At 34.7% G+C, this 17,414-nt stretch overlaps 1 protein-coding gene across 1 annotated transcript in view; it reads right to left on the bottom strand.

Annotated features, from left to right (window-relative positions):
- The window catches only part of kdm4b (lysine (K)-specific demethylase 4B), a 64,992-nt gene that overhangs the window by 37,896 nt on the left and 9,682 nt on the right, over positions 1 to 17,414 (bottom strand). Inside the window, exons 5-8 of the mRNA XM_079891432.1 lie at positions 16,093 to 16,286; positions 10,995 to 11,044; positions 6,411 to 6,514; positions 7 to 144 (exon numbers count right to left, since the gene is read on the bottom strand). Coding sequence (XP_079747558.1) covers positions 7 to 144; positions 6,411 to 6,514; positions 10,995 to 11,044; positions 16,093 to 16,286 — 486 coding nt within the window. The remainder of the gene's footprint in view (positions 1 to 6; positions 145 to 6,410; positions 6,515 to 10,994; positions 11,045 to 16,092; positions 16,287 to 17,414) is intronic.

The raw sequence follows: 17,414 nt of genomic DNA, 5'->3' as shown, positions 1-17,414 counted from the left end.
GCTCACCTGCGTGGCCATTTTGCCGTAATCGATCCATCGTAGGGTTGCGAAGTTGGTGGATTCCGCGCAGTTGAACCCGTGGTTGAATCCGGCGTGATATCCGTACGGGAACGTGATCATGAACTCGCCCTCTTCTTGAGTGATCTACGAGAGAAAGAGAGTCTGAATCAATACGAGGAAGCCCACACAATGTGCAATTTTTCACGTTAAAAACAATAAATAAATAAAAAAATCAACTAAATGGATGAAATTAGCTTATATTTAATTAAATAAAAAATTTCAGGTAAAAAGTAGTGTTTTGTTATTTTGAAGAAAAAAAAACGTAGAAAATTATATGTATAGTATATGTATATATGTATATAATTTTCTACGTTTTTTCTTTCGCATATATATATATATATATATATATATATATATATATATATATATACATAATGCGAAAGAATTCAAAAACAATGAAAACAGAAAAATTATGTGAATGAGTAAAAAAGGAACACACAAATAGTTTATTTTATTACTTTTATAATTTAATTAATAAATTAATACTTACAAATAATTTAAAAGTCAACTAAATTAATGAAATTAGCTTGCATTTAATTTTATTAAAATAAAACTTCAGGTAATAACCATAGAGCAAAATACAACAACAACAAAAAATTATTACTTTTATAACTATTATTAATCAATTAATATATTATTATATAAAAATAATTAATAAAAAAAGTCAATAAAATGAATTACATTTAATTAAAATAAAAAGTTAGGTATTATGGTGTAAATGTGCATTACAAAAAATATCGAATAGTAAAAATTCCATATGCATTTAATAAAAACGCAAGACTCTGAATATCTTTATGTTGAATCGTGCATGTGTCCTGAAACTAATAATCCTGAACTTTTCAAAGCACGCGTCTCTGAAGATGGAAGTGGTGGACGTTTCATTTCTTCCAGCTATCGCTCCGTTACCCCACAACATATTATTAATTTCATCGAGCTCGCGAAGGCAACATTTAAAGCACTCAGTGAACTGTACTTTGATGAAAGAGCCAATAACCGGTGAATTAAACTGCAAACGACACTTCAGAGGGGAAAACCCTGACGCGGGAATATCAGCCGAGACTGAGAAACATGGCGGCTTCCAACGTTAATACCAGTGGCCATTAGCGGCTGATGGGAAGAGAGATCTTTCCCTCCCCTCTCATATACAACACACGTTTCCTCCCTCCATTCATCGTCTCCTTCAAATCTCTCCTCTTCAGCTGCCGGCGGCCCAAAGGAAAAGCTATAAAGCCATTTTCAGGCTGTACAAGCGCAATTAAGGTGGAGCCACTGAGCATGGCGCGAGCTAGCCGGCCTTAGCTAATGAATATTTTCATTTCCCTCCGTTTTCTTGCTTTGCCGCGGCTGAAGCTTCAGCGTCACGATGGCGTCCATCAGGAGCAAAGTTAGATTCATTAACGATATTTCACTTCTACGTGTCTGGGAAGTTCATAGAATTAGTTTTTATACGCTCAACGAAAAAAAAAAAAAAAAAAAAGATTATTTCCACAACTGTAGAGAACGATATATGGTGCGTCAATTGGTGTCAAATGAATAAATAAATATTTTAAATAAATAAAATGTACAATATAAAACGCATAAAGAAAAACTAAATGTATACTTTTAAAATAAAATAAAAAATATTTAAAAAAGGTAAAACATTTAAAGTAAATTTAAAACAAATGCAATTTTTAAAAAAAGGTATTTTTTTACATAACAGTAAATTAAAATAAAAACATTTAAAGTAAATTAAAAAATAATTACAAAAAACAAATGTAAAATAAATGAAAAATTAATTAAATTAATTATTAAATGATTTAAAATTAAATAATTTAATAGAATTATAAATATATTTATTAAATAAATAATTTAATAAAAACTACAAAATTATAAATAATTTACTTAAACATACTGATATAATTACACTAAGATTTAAAAAGTTTTATAAAGTTTAAAACAAAATAAATATTAATTAAATAAAAATTATATATATACACATATATATAATACACACACCGGTACACACACACATATATACATATATATATATATATATATATATATATATATATATATATATATATATATATATATATATATACATACATACATACATACATACATACATACATACATATATATATATATATATATATACACGTATATGAACCTTGATTAATATTTGATGAATGCATTTATTCTTTGAGTAACAATATATATATATATATATATTTAATAAAAACATTTTAAATGACTCTGAACTCTAAACTGAAAAAAACATCCTTGCAAAACATACAATAATGATCTCAACTTTAAAATGAACATGAAATATTTCACAACTAAGAAAAAAGTACATTAAAATGACGTTCACTGTGTTATTGTCCCCTACTTTGAAAAAAAACAACAAAAACAAAGCATATGAAACGTGACATATGTTGGCATTATATATGGTGTTATATTTCGTGATGGTTTTACAGGTCTTAAATGTCACCGGAACGGATGAGATTTAATATAATATTTTCCTTCCTCGATTCCACCTCACACTCAATGATGGTTCCCTAGCAGGAGTTTTGAGCTGGAAGCTCTAATAACGTCCCCAGACACAGAGAGAGAGAGAGAGAAAGAGAGAGAGAGAGAAAGAGAGAGAGAGAGACAGAGAGAGAGAGACAAAGAGAGAGAGAGAGAGAGAGAGAGAGAGAGAGAGAGAGACAGAGAGAGAGAGAGAGACAAAGAGAGAGAGAGAGAGAGAGACAGAGAGAGACAGAGAGAGAGAGAGGGAGAGAGACAGAGAGCGCGAGAGAGAGAGAGAGAGAGAGAGAGAGAGGGAGTTTTCCTGCTGAGATCAACACTTCAACCGTCTCTCTCTCTCTGTTTTATCTCACTCCAAATCCACCGAGCGTCACATCGACTCAAAAGTGACAATAACATCCACCAGCGGAGCGGCAGAAAGTGAGAATCAGCACCGACGACAGGAACAAAGAGTTGAGCAACGTATAGCGGCGTTGAACTTCATCTAGCCTCATTACAGAGATTTATTCCAGTTTTAATCTCCTGCCTGAAATCACCACGAGGGTCTCTGGCCGCTGATAATGGGAATTATCCATGGAGAAGAAAAACCAGCGCGGTGACCAATTTGCGCGGACAGAAAACTGAAATGTAATTCGTGGTTGGAGTAACCACTAAATAAATGTGTGTATACACAAAAAAGTATGTGTGTGAGGGTCCCAGTCCTTTAGTTTAACCCCCTGAGGTCGGCTATCGCGCCGGCGCGATAGGCTCGTTTTTTTTCGTATGAGTGCAAAAAAAAAATATTAATTTTTATCTTATATGCTTGTGTTATACATCAATCGATCCTGTTTAGTGTGTATTTTTTTTTGTGTATGCTCATAATAAAAACAAAGTGTTGTGCTTTTCGCCAAATAAAGAAAAATAAACATGATGCGAGTTCTGCCTACTCTCCGTCAGTGAAGTCAATTCTGAAACGCGTCCGAAAATGAACTGTAACTCAGCGAATACTCAGTCAAACAGGCATACAGTCACACAGGCATGAAGCTTGAATTATCTTCTTTCAAATGAAGTGATTTTTATAAAAAACAAATATTCACAGTTTATATAATATGTATGTAAAGAGAGAGATGTCAGTCGTTCTCATCTCAGCTAATTAAGTTTTAATGTGACTCCGCCTACGGAGACCGCGCTATTCAAACGCAAATGTGAGGCGATCCATACAAACCTGTGAAACGCCCACATCCGCTGGATAAGGCCGGTGAAACACTGGAAGCGTGGCGTAAGCGTCTCAGCTGCGTGGCGTGTCCGTTTTTATTTCGGCTCCCATCCATGTTAACAGTTTAGAGTTTGCATACTGCCTGTGTGAGACGCGCGTCTCAGGCGCGGCACGAGCCGCGTGGAAAACGCGTGCATTCTAGAAATAGAACCGACGCCTATTTTTCACGCGACACGCAAGCGTCTTGGAAGCGTTTCCATGCAAAATTGAATAGGAAAATCTGTTTATTTGTCATTTTGACACGAATACATATTAATAAATGTCCTTTTGATGTTTAAAAGTGTCTAGGTTTTGACATAAATGCAAATATAAATGTAATTTTACAAAATATGATCGATTTTCAAATACTGCTGTATTGAATGAACAGCTTTTAGCAAACTCTATTGCTATACTGAGATGAGGAATATATACTGTATGTGTTTTGTCAAAAATAAAGTCATCAACTAACTAATGAATCCTTTACTTTGAAATACGTATGATAAAATGTATACTTTAGTTTTGAAAGACGTTGACTAGTTTTGAAAAGATTATAAAGTATGTATGTGCATGCATATATATATGTGTGTGTGTATATATGAAGAGTTCAGATGCAAAAGCCTCTAAATGCCATCTGAAATTTTCTCCTAGAATGATCATTTTTATGAAGCTTGTATATTTAAGTTAGCTATAGTGACACACCTGAATGAATGGCTCATTAAGTATGCAGGGACGTAGTCTCACCAGGTGTGAACTACTACATATGCATGATGCTGTTGGAGCGTTTACGCCCCATCCACATATTGGCTTTCCAAACTAAAAGTGTTTCACAAAACTAAAATCAATGTATCGTTTTTTTGTGGATGATTAGGCAGGATGATTTTCATATCATTTTGAAGAAAAAACACTAGGCGATGAAATCCATTAGTCAAAAGTCTTATTGCCACATATTTAGTATGTGTTTTGTGGCCTTATTTCAGAAACTTTAGTTTTTAGTTTTTTCAATAACCATGCATAAACATTATTCTCTCAAAAATGCAGACATGTACATTCTTGTTGCTCACATATTATGGTAGCCCTGTTTGTGCTAAATAGTGTGTAATTTTTTTTTGCCATTAATATGTTTATAAGCAACTGAAAAAAGCACAAATGTCAGGGCATGTCAGAACATCTCAAGGACCCCAAAAACACCCCAGACCCCAGAGGGTTAACACCCTCATCATGTGTAGCTAAGCGCTGACGCTACAATATCTGCCAACAGGCGGTCTGTGACATTAGCGCTCCAGGCTACATTAGCATTAGCATTCAAAACGCAGTGTGTGGAATAGCTAAGCGCGCATATTCCAGGGTTGTTATCGTTAACTATTATATTTTAGAAAATACAAAAAATTAAATTCTAGTATAGCTACCTAAAATTTAACGAAAACCGTTAGCAAAACACCTCAAGCTAATAAAGCTAATTAGCTTATTAACGGTTTTCGTTAACTGTTAGGTAGCTATGCTAATTTTTTGCACTTTCGCACAATAATGTTTATGTAGCATTCCAGTAAAATAAGCTAATAAAGCTAATTAGCATATTAATGAAGCATATTTTACTGGCATGCTAATGAAACAAGCAAAACCGTTCTAATGAAAATTGTCGCATTTATTTAAATTAATTAGAATTGGCATTTTGTCACACACTGTGGCCTACATAAACATTATTGTGCGAAAGTGCAAAAATTAGCGTAGCTAGCTAAAAGTAAACAAAAACCTTTTACAAAAAGTTAGACAGTGAGTTATTTGTTGGATAAAATTATTATTTTGTTCCAGTTATTTCAAAAACTTAAGAAATTATGAATTATATTTTATATTATTACCGGTATATTATATTATGGTTGGTAATAACTAATAAATTGACAAAGATTTTACCAAAGCAAAGCATAAAATGTTTAATTTGTTTAATGTTAAACTATAAATTGAATTAATATAATAATATTAAATTGTAAATGTTATTATGTGATACTTTGCATAATCAATTATGAATAAAAATATATTAAATAAAAATAAAACAACAAACAATAAATCAATAATTATATGTCTGTTTGTTTTTATTTATTTAATAATAATAATAATAATAATAATAATAATAAAGATAAATTGTTATAGTTGTTAATACATATTATTGTTTACTTATAATTTACTGTAATTACATTTTTAATATATTTATAACATTATTATGCAAATTGTCACATGAAGTTTATAATCTAATAATAATAAATTATATAATGTTTTATTTTGACTTTAATAAGTATAAATATTATTTTATTACAATTATATAAAATATTAATAATATAATTGTTGTATAAAATACAATATTAATAAATATTCTAAATTACATTTCAAATATGATTATTATGACAAATTATGATTTGGTGCCAAATTGAATTATCACATAATATAATTATCACATAATAACACGAATTAACATTTTAAATAAAATCATTGTCCATTTATTCCAGCTATATTATTTTAATATTTGTGATGTGATGCCAGAGGAGACCACAGCGACAGGAAGTGATGTAATCATGAATAACTCAGACAGGAAGTGATGTAATCATGAATGACTCACTCTGTCGAACGGGATGCTGTACTTCTTCAGGATGGATGGAGAAATGAGGGTCATCTTGTGCCGGAGAAACGCGTCGCAGCCCTGAGAACTTCCCGGGAAGAAACCTGACAACAGGAGAGAGGGAGAACGGATTTAAACACTGACACACACAGACGACCTTCAGAGTGACGACCTTCAGAGTGAGATGACTGACCTGTCAGACCAGTCTAAGGGTTTATGCAACCGGCCTAGAACGTGTGAGGTTAGAAATATAACTAATAATAAAAAAATAAAAATGATGATAATAAACGTTATGTCATTTGTTTCATGTTATTATGTGATAATATGCATAATAATAATAATAATAAATTATAAATATATTAAAACACAATAATAATAAATTATAAATAAAAATATTTTAACAACAAAACAACTATTAATTAATTTTATATAATTATTATATTAATATATTGTGTCATTATATTATAATACGTAAATGTATTATTATTATTTAAATACAAAATAATAATAAATTATAAAGAAAATGCATTAATATAAACAACAATGTATTAATTATTTTATCAATATATTATATAATTCTATTATAATATAATATTTTATTAATTTATTATTAAATAAAAAATAGAATTATATTAACAAAAACAACTATTAAAATAATATTTTTATAAAAAATATATTATAAATATATTATAGAATTATATTATATATGTATAATAATATTAATTTATTATTATTATTAAATTAAAAATATTTTACTAATAATAAAATACTAGTAAACTATATAAAATATATTAAAACAACTATTTATTAAGATTATATTTTAGATATTATATAATTATATTATAATATTTATATTAATTTATTATTAAATTAAAAATAAACTAATACTAATACATTTTTATTAAGATTGCATAATGTTTCAAGCAATTATTTATATTTTATATAATAATAATTATATTGTTAATATTTCATATAATTATATTCTAATATAATATTTGTATGAGTTTACTTATTGTTATTGTAATAATAAAAAATAAGATTATTAAGATTGCATGTTTCATATAAATATCAGATATAAATTCATTCTATATAAATTGCCATTTGTACAGATAAAGTTATTATTTATTTCAGTTACTACAAAACAATAATAATATGAAATGTATTTTGAAAAATCTTTATGGAATTCGTTTGATACTTCTACTACTAAATTGTGGTTTTCACATTAAAATGGATTAACCCAATATTACGGAGAATATTAATGAGTGCCATCATTAGCTAATGCAAAACTCTTATTTGCAATCAATCAATCAATCAATCAATCGATCATGTCAGTCATATAGCAGTAACAGTCAAGGTTAACATGCTGTCTATGTAGGCCATACACAGCGAGGCTTTAGTACAGAGCCAATGCAAAGCTATTACACTGAAATCATCATCTTTGGAGATCCAGACAAGAGCGGGTCGCGATTACGAGCGTAACGTATAATTGCCGGTTGGAGGTTATCGGTAAAAGCTCTGCGTGCGTCAGTCTGGTCCGGTCAGTACATCAGACACACGCTCAATCACTCTGAAAGCCTTTAATTATTATAATCATCTCCTTCATTCCTGTCCAGACTACAATATAGGTCATTACGACACAGCCAAAACGTCTGACAATCGGCCCAACAGTGCAAACACAGCGTTTCAGAGCACGTGATTCATACGTGTCCTCTATCATTACCACTGGTTTCTCAGCTTAAATAGGTCTGATATTGCTTTGTTTTCACTTACCGGAGCTATTTTTTTCCAAAGTTACCAACGTACTCCCATTTTTCCTTGGTTTTCCGCTCTATTGTTTCCAAGATGAATGCTTCTGCACTCTTAAACATTGACTGCAAAACTTTAAAAGCCAAGAAAATGACCAAATCTAGCTAGTTTACGAGACTTTTCTCCGGTTAGCACGTTGCGGTCGCGCATAATTGATTTTTTTTCCTGTCATGCGTACACCAGAAAGAGCAGCAACAAGGAACATGACATAAAAAGAAGCCTCGCATTTTCAAAACAACATTAAACTTTAAACATTAAACTGAGACGCGTCTTTTCCAAAGTACCGCAGACGAACGCTGCTAGTCACTGCGACTGATAACATATCGTGTTGTCATTTGTTAACGCCATTGGAAACACAGCTCGGATTGACTCCCGAAGGTGTGGGAAGCTGATCGTGAGGTATGATTTCCGCGGCACACATCATTAATTTGTCGTAAAGAGCTGGGACTGGCTTTGTTTTGTCCTTTAAGGCAGATTTAACAGATGAAAAAGACGTTCTGATGGTAAAAACGAGGCGACTGACGCGATGGAGTGTGAATTCATGTGCTTTTATGCGAGGATGTGAAGTGCAGGAGTTTTGCATAAACCATTAGTGGGTGTCAAGCCTTGCATAACAGAAAGGTTTATCACACGAGAAGCCAGAATGTGTGCAGTGCTGCTTTGACTCTCCTCAGGATGGTTTGTGTTCGATGCAAACCAAAAGAGGACCGGAATAAGACTTGATACAATCATGGCGTCAAAACTCCGCCGTCGCTATTTCAATACGACGTCTCAGCGATGATCAAAACCCTGCATTGTGTCGTTCGTTTCAAGCACACATCGGCGCTATTTGTGGGGTGTTTGTTTAAGTGGGACAGGACTGTGTATATAGGTTATGGTAGTTCCTCGCGCTGTAGTTTTGAAGTTCAACAGTGCACAGATGCTTTCACAGCCTCAGATCTCAGACAGGCACAAACACATCTTCACATCTCGTAATCCAAACAACCAGAGGGAGACGTGAGGGCTTTTCCTAGACGGCACGTCAACATTTCGGGAGGGTGCCAGCGCCGACTCGCACCTCATTCAGGATTATGCCGATGTTTTCGTCTACAGAATTTGGGGCCCGAAAAAAAAAAACCCACGGATCAGCAGTTTTCCTGTTTAAGGGATGACATAGTTCATCCAAAATTGACAACGCTGTCAATATTTACTCGCCCTCCAACCATTTTGAGTGTCTTCAGTAAAACACAAGTACGACTACAAAAGACTTAGAGTATGGCTCCTATGGACTGTATTATTGACACCTATTATCATTCTCAGTCAATATATGGAAGGCAGCTTGAATATTTAGTGAAATATCTCCATTTCTTGTTGCACTGATTAAAGAAAGTTTGGTGCAATAAGAGATTGAGGTTCCTACATGAACTATTCATGTTTTACACTACTGTACCTTTAAGATTTCTATATGTAAATGAGCTTAAACTGAACCTATTCCCATTGTCTATCAGTATATTTAAAGAAGCTTGAACATTTAGTGAAATATCTGCATTTCTTGTTGCACCAAAGAAAGTTGAGCAATAAGAAATTGAGGTTACTACATGAACTATTCATGTTTTACGCTACTGTACCTTTAAGATGTCTATATGCAAATGAGTTTAAACGGCATCTATTCCCATTGTCTGTCAATATATGGAAAGTAGCTTGAACATTTAGTTAAATATCTGCATTTCTTGTTGCACTGAAGAAAGAAAGTTTGATGCAATAAGAGATTGAGGTTCCTACATTAACTATTCATGTTTTACGCTACTGTACCTTTAAGATTTATATATGCAAATGAGCTTAAACTGCACCTATTACCATTGTCTATCAATATATGGGAGGCAGCTTGAATATTTAGATAAATATCTCGAATTTCTTGTTGCACTGAAGAAAGAAAGTTGAGCAATAAGTGATTGAGGTTCCAACATGAACTATTCATGTTTTACGTTACTGTGCCTTTAAGATTTCTACATGTAAATGAGCTTAAACTGAACCTATTCCAATTCTCTATCGATATATGGAAGGCAGCTTGAATATTTAGGGAAATATCTTCATTTCTTGTTGCTCTGAAGAAAGAAAGTTTGGTGCAATAAGAGATTGAAGTTCCTACATGAACTATTCATGTTTTACGCTACTGTACCTTTAAGACTTATATATGCAAATGAGTTTAAACGGCACCTATTCCCATTGTCTGTCAATATATGAAAAGCAGCTTAAACATTTAGTGAAATATCTGCATTTCTTGTTGCACTGAAGAAAGTTTGGTGCAATAAGAGATTGAGGTTCCTACAGGAACTATTCCTGTTTTACACTACTGTACCTTTAAGATTTACATATGCAAATGAGCTTAAACTGCACCCAATACCATTGTCTATCAATATATGGAAGGCAGCTTGAACATTTAGGGAAATATCTTCACTTCCTGTTGCTCTGAAGAAAGAAAGTTTGGTGCAATAAGAGACTGAGGTTCCTATATGAACTATTCATGTTTTACGCTACTGTACCTTTAAGACTTATATATGCAAATGAATTTAAACGCCACCTATTCCCATTCTGTCAATATATGCTTGAACATTTAGTAAATTATCTCCATTTCTTGTTCCACCGATGAAAGAAAGTTAGAACCAATAAAAAAATCGATGTTCCTACAGGAACTAGTCATGTTTTACGCTACTGTACCTTTAAGATTTCTATATGAATAGCCTCTGATTTGATCAGCTAAGCTTGAAGACATGATAATGAACGGATGTGAGGTCTTACCTTGTGCCAGCCTCTCCAACCTCTTGCCGTGCTCGGGAGGAATCGCATACCTGCGGTGAAGAGGAAAAATCCGAGATCAATTAATGGGATCAATAGAAAAGACGAGAGAGAGAAAGACACTGGAGGGACACACAGCGAGACGCCTCTGTGCGAATCAAACTCTGATCATCATACGCTTTTCTACAGCCCTCGAAAACATGAAACGCGCACACAGAACATTTCACCCCTATTTCACATTCACCAGTCACACGGTAGTTTAAAGACAAAGGTACTCAAATGTCACAAAGACAAAGCCTGGAAAATTACTGCACGAGGGCCAATTTATTTAGGCTAATCGGCTCAAACATGCACAATAATAATATTCCCCCCGAAGCTACAGACTGTGCTGCTTAATGTGAAATTATTTTGCTGGTGATGGAAACAGTACAATATATTCTGTGCTGCTGAAGGTTCAATTCTCTTGACGTGGTTATTGACATTGCCTGTATTAGCCTAATTATTTCCTCAAGTTTCCAGAGAGCCGAAACCCTCCCGAGGCCCTGAACGCAAATGTAAATCCGGTGCATCACCCTGCCCTGGGCTCCAGCTTCAAATCACACATTCACAATGAGGAGAACATGAGTTTGGGAGGCTTTTGAGCTGCGTCACACTGTCCTCTACTGGCGGCAGGAGACAAAACAGGGATTTTACAGGCAAGTGGCACTTTCAAGTTAAACACAGGCCAATTTCACAGCAGTGGTTTTCTCTACACAGATGGAGGATCATCTGAAAGTCAACGGAATACCAAGTGGACGGATTAAAAGGTTGTGTTTGTATGCAGCTGATGGGATTCAAAGGAAGAGCTTGTTTTATTTCATAATGTGCTGTTGCTTTTACTGAAGTAAAAGGAGTAAAAGTACAAGGAGGGACTGGAACTGAAAGAACACCATGGCTTGACTTCTGCATGTACTAACCAAACAGGAACAAAAACAGGATGGAAATAGATGAAAGGTGGCTAGTTAGCAGTATGCGATTCCCATTTGATGATATAGTTAAGGAGCTCTGTGCCTCTTGAACTCTATGAACGCTGCTCTTGATACCCTACTACACAACTACTAGCATACTTTCACAAAAGGAGGTATTCTTGCATTCATAAACATCGAGACACAATCTAAACACAATATAATTGGATCTCGAGACATTTTAACAACTTTAATATAGTGTCTTAAGTCTATGTTGCTCATAGCACAAAACACTGCAAAGCAGCGAGGTGCCAAAGACGTCCAAAGTAGACCCAATAGTACAATTCAACCTGCAACAAACATGGTTGCTACCCAGCAAGCAAACTGATGTTTAAGAGACGTCTAATAGCCGTCCAAACACAGCCCAGACATCTAGGCTAAAACGAGCCAAAATTTGGGTTGTCAGTGAAAATTTAATAGACGTCTAACTACAGCCCAAGAATAGACACACACACATAGAACGTGTCAAAGAAATGAAATCAAACGCCTTGTAATCACTTTTGACTTTGCCCACATGATGGAATATCATACATCTCACAAGTTATTTTGGCAAAAACGACATGAAACCAAATTCAAGTTTATTTTGGCTAGTAAGTGTGTTACTCATAGCCGGACTCTATCGGGTCTATAGTTAACCTAGATGGTGAAATGACGCTATTGGTTGCTGGGTAATTTGTTGCATGTATTGAGAACTGCCTTGAAACACCAAAGACGAAGCCATCAAGAAATCGAACGGCTGCCCACAAGTGCCCCAAACGCCAACAATTCTGAAGACATTGGCAGTCGTAGATTTAATTTGGTGTTTGAGGCGCCACCACAGATCAATAATAATTAGATGTGTCTTACTCTCTCCTTTTCTTGCAGATAAAAGCCAGATCTGATAGGTGGCTGTAATTAGGGTAGAAACGCTTCCTGCCAGCAGGAGTAGCTTTACACCCCACTAGCCCCACCAGATAAAGCTGACAGTAACTCTATCTGGCAACCAATACAGCGGAAGCTCGATTCGATCGGGAACTGTCTGGGAAAAAAGGCAAGTATTGATGAAAATCACACCGGGGCACCAGAAATCAAGCCAAATCTAAGGGGTTTGACTTGGTGTGACTGGAAACGCCCACTTGGAGGAAGGCCACTAGTCTCTTGTGGTTCCTCAAGTACCACCAGAACAGAGGAATTAACAAAAAACGTCCAATAAACACCGTTTGAGATTTTGAGACAAGGGTACTTAGGAGCCCGGGCATATGTAAGGGACGCATCCCATTTACCTAGCTTACGGCCCATGAAACAATTCCATACTTCACTTCCCAAATGTGATATCTCTCCAATTCCATGCTGGCAACACAAAACCCCAACCGGCCAAACGGCATCGACGCAACTGGCAGCGTTAAGGTTTTATTTGTCATTATCTTGAAGAGGACAGGAACAAGAAAACAAGCAATAAGAATCAAGCTATCCCCTCGGCTGCGACACTCCCTCTCCCAGCGATTATTTCCGGCAGCGTGCGCAACACTTTGGGCCGCTCCGCAATCTTTAAGAATCTGACACTAGATCTCAGGAGGCGGCGAGAATTATGACTTTGATGGGAGGAGAGTTGGAGGCGAATGAAGTTAATTTCACAGTGACTGAACAGAGGGTTAGGCAAACAGCTACCACACACACTTTAACATACTGTAATTACCAGAAAAGTAAAACGGATTCAATTTCAAAAAGCAGAAGGGGGTGTTTGGGTGGGGAGGACGAGAGCGCACACATAGTTGCATTAAGCCGAGTTGAAGAGTGAGTAAATTTTCTCCTCTTTCCTTTTTTCCCCCTCCCCCCCCTAAGCAAGAGTCTTGCTGTTCTCTGTTATGCAGAGAAGCGACGGAAAGTTAACTTGAGATAAGGCCTCCGGAGAGCGAGAGAAAGAGAGAATGCTTAGCTAGAGACATCAAGAGCTAACACTTCAGAGAGATATGAGGACACAGAAGAAATGGAGACGGAAAGATACTCAAGAGAGCAAGTAAGACTTATGCAAGACCTCTCAAAGAATCATGGTTTTGTACCCTTATCCATTTGGACACCTGTGCGTACCGGACCAGGAACCAAACACGCTACAACCCTTTCACATGATCCATGTCAATGCATTAAACTCTACGTACACAAGCATAAAGCAATAGCATAAAATCTGGCCCTAATGCAACTTTAAATAAGGGATCCTTGATGTTACCTCTTGCATTTGCGTTCATAGTTTTAGGGATCCCACATCTTTTGATCAGGGATTTGAAGTTAAAGGGTTTCATTACAGTTTGTTATTAGGGGAAACAGTATTTTTTACATCAGACTCTCAGGTTAAGAAGCATCTTTTACAAATTGTAACTGGACAGAAATATATATATATAAAAAAACTTTTAACTTTCCTTAAAGGAACAATGCAGTTGTAACTTATGCATTGGGAAATAGTATTTTTACATTCAGACTCTTAGGTTACAAGGCCTCTTTTCCAAATCATAACTGGACCGAACAAGATAAAAAAAAAAAAAGGTAAACAACACTCTTTTAACTTTCCTTTAAGAAACAGATACAGTTTTAACGTATGCATCTGTGAAACATTTACTTACTGGTGTGTTTACGTACTTCTGACTTGATTTAGAGGATAAAGGGTGACTGATGCTTGATAGAATAGAAAAACAATTTGTTTTTGGTACAAAAAGCGCTAGTTGTCCATGCGCTCTTAAAAGCAAGTCATTCTGAAAGTTCACAAAAAAAACTTTCAGAATTAAATACGTTTTAAACACTTACCAGCATTACCACCAGTGCAGAGCATCATTAAATTATATTTTCGTGATCGTGGGAACCCTGTTGTTTACTGCGTCAACTTCCTACTTTCAACCCTAGTCTTAAAAACCTTCCTTTCGTAAAGCAATCTATTATGCATTTCACGTCACACACAGTGTTCGTGTTGAATCCCTTTGCAGTCCCCACGAAGATTGAACATTCACTCTTAGTGATTGACTAGTCTGATTGGCTACTGATTTCCAGCTTGAGGAAAAGACACGGGATGCACAGATGGATGAAATATCACTCCGTACAACAGCCCGAGATGCTGACAAAACAGCTGCGTCTAATGAACGCTCAGTTTGAGAGCAACAGTGGAGATGCAAGCCAAGGGCGTAAAGGACTAGTGTGCAAGTATGCAAAACACACATGCATCCTTCTCAAAAGAGTGGAAAAAAATGCCAGGACACACCAGGGAGGAGATCAAACACCAAGAAAAGAAAAAGACAAAAGTCTTTAGTGAGCTCACATGTGGAAAAAGGACACTAGAAGCATGTTTATTTGAACTCTCTCCCAGCACGGGAAAGACATCAGGCTGGAAAATTGTGTATTCTGAACCTCAAAATACTGTATTAAAGTCTCTCTCCGCAGGAAAGGAGAGTCAAATGAACTTCAGGGAAACAAAACAACAGAATACCAAGTAATTTCAAAGGCATTTTGCTTTCGATTGAGGGATGTTATGCTTGGTTTACACGTCTTTAAATCAGTACCTGTTGTCAACATCTCAATGTAATATTATCTAATGAATAAAAACATGGCAAATACTTCAACATGTGCTGCATTTTTGGCTTACATTTATGTACATCTAATGCTCTAGAGAATTTACTTCACAACGAAGTGTGTCTGAAACGATTTGCTCTGTCATAAAGAGCCTGTTGTGAGTTTAAATGCGGCAAGAGCGAGATACAGTGAGACAAAGCACACATGATTCATCTCTCTCGATGACATCATCCTGAACGTTCACAGCTGATGTGAATGACTACAGCGCCGCCATGTGTTCAAAAGCTGAACGACATTAAAGTTCCTTCATATTGTGCCCACAGATTATAGTACAGGAGGGTACTGTAAAATAAACATAAAATCTAGTTTTGTGAGACACGTATTGTCGCTCAAACTAATGGACCACCATTTTATCTTCACAAGACCTATACGTGGCAATTAGTTTTTTGGCAAAATGACTAAATACGAACATATTCAGCCACTTTAATCTAGTTTATGCGTTCAAAATATGGCCTATAAACCAAACTCAACTAAATGCGATTGCATTGTAAATGTAGGATGCTCACCAGGACTTTGGTTGGCCGAAATGCAGGTAGTTGATGCTGTAGAGGTCCATGTCCTCCGTGTGCCACGCAAAGGTGGTTTTCCACATGCCGAAGTACAGGTACGGTGTGTTCACTCCCTCGATGACGATCCCACACTCCTGCTCCACCATGTCCAGAAGAGTGTTTAGATGGCCGATGTTCCACTCCGTAATCTCCTTTACGAGGAAAAAAACATCGTACGAACATTTATATGACTGATTATACACAACATTTACGGCATGCACAAGCAAAGAAAACAAATATATCATAATAATTCAGATGCAATGACTGAAAGTTTTGTATAAACACTCCTGATATGGAAATATTTTAACAAAATGTTTTTGACTGCATTTGTGGCATAATATTGTTTAGCATATAGAAAATTGACTTTTTTCAAGATATACATAAGAGAACTAAATTTGATTTTAATAAAAAGAAATAAAAAAAAATTGATTTAAAGGAGCCATGATCAAAAATACAAGCTTCACAAATTCAACATTTAAATACCTTTAAATAAACTTAATTGGATGAAAAACAATTTGATTAAACATTTAAGTTAAAGGATCTATGAACAAAAATACAAACTTCACAAATTCTACTTTTAACGACTTTACAATAAATGTTAAAAAAATGATCAAATATGTTTTTGGTATATAAAAATATAAAATTTGGTCAAAAACAACTGAATGAAAAACAAAACATTTAAAGAAGTCCTGAACAAAAATACAACCTTACAATAATGCTACAAAATAAAAATAAAAATCTTACAAATACTTTTAAATCAAAATCAAAAAAAAAATTTGATTTAATTAATAAAAAATTATTAATAAAAAACTAAAATTGTAAAGGAGCCATGAACAAAAAGCTTTACAATTTCTACTTTTAGCGACCTTAAAATGATGCTATAAAAACACAAACATACCTTAAAAAGTTCCTTTAAATATACAAAATATGAACAAAAATACAAGCTTCACAATTTCTACTTTTAACAACCTTAAAATTATGCTATAAAAATTTTTTTTACCAGTTTATTTTTTATGCAAAATTACAAATATCGCCATTTTGCAATGGCTCTACGCTGATAAACATCTAGTTATTCCTCACAGATGTAATTTCTGCTTAGATATTTCTATTTAAAAAGTTAACTTTTTTTATACATAAATGTTTCTATATATTATTTTCTTGCACCCTTGTGTGTCTTTTGGCAAAAAGTCACATGGCTTTACATGGCCAAGATAGGACTTATATGGATTATAACTTACAGTCAAGGTAAGCAAACAATCAATCACATTCAAACTTATAAC

This window comes from Squalius cephalus (assembly GCF_949319135.1).
Source record: "Squalius cephalus genome assembly, chromosome: 13".
Lineage (NCBI taxonomy): Eukaryota > Metazoa > Chordata > Actinopteri > Cypriniformes > Leuciscidae > Squalius > Squalius cephalus.
This window is presented reverse-complemented; position numbering and strand designations above follow the sequence as displayed.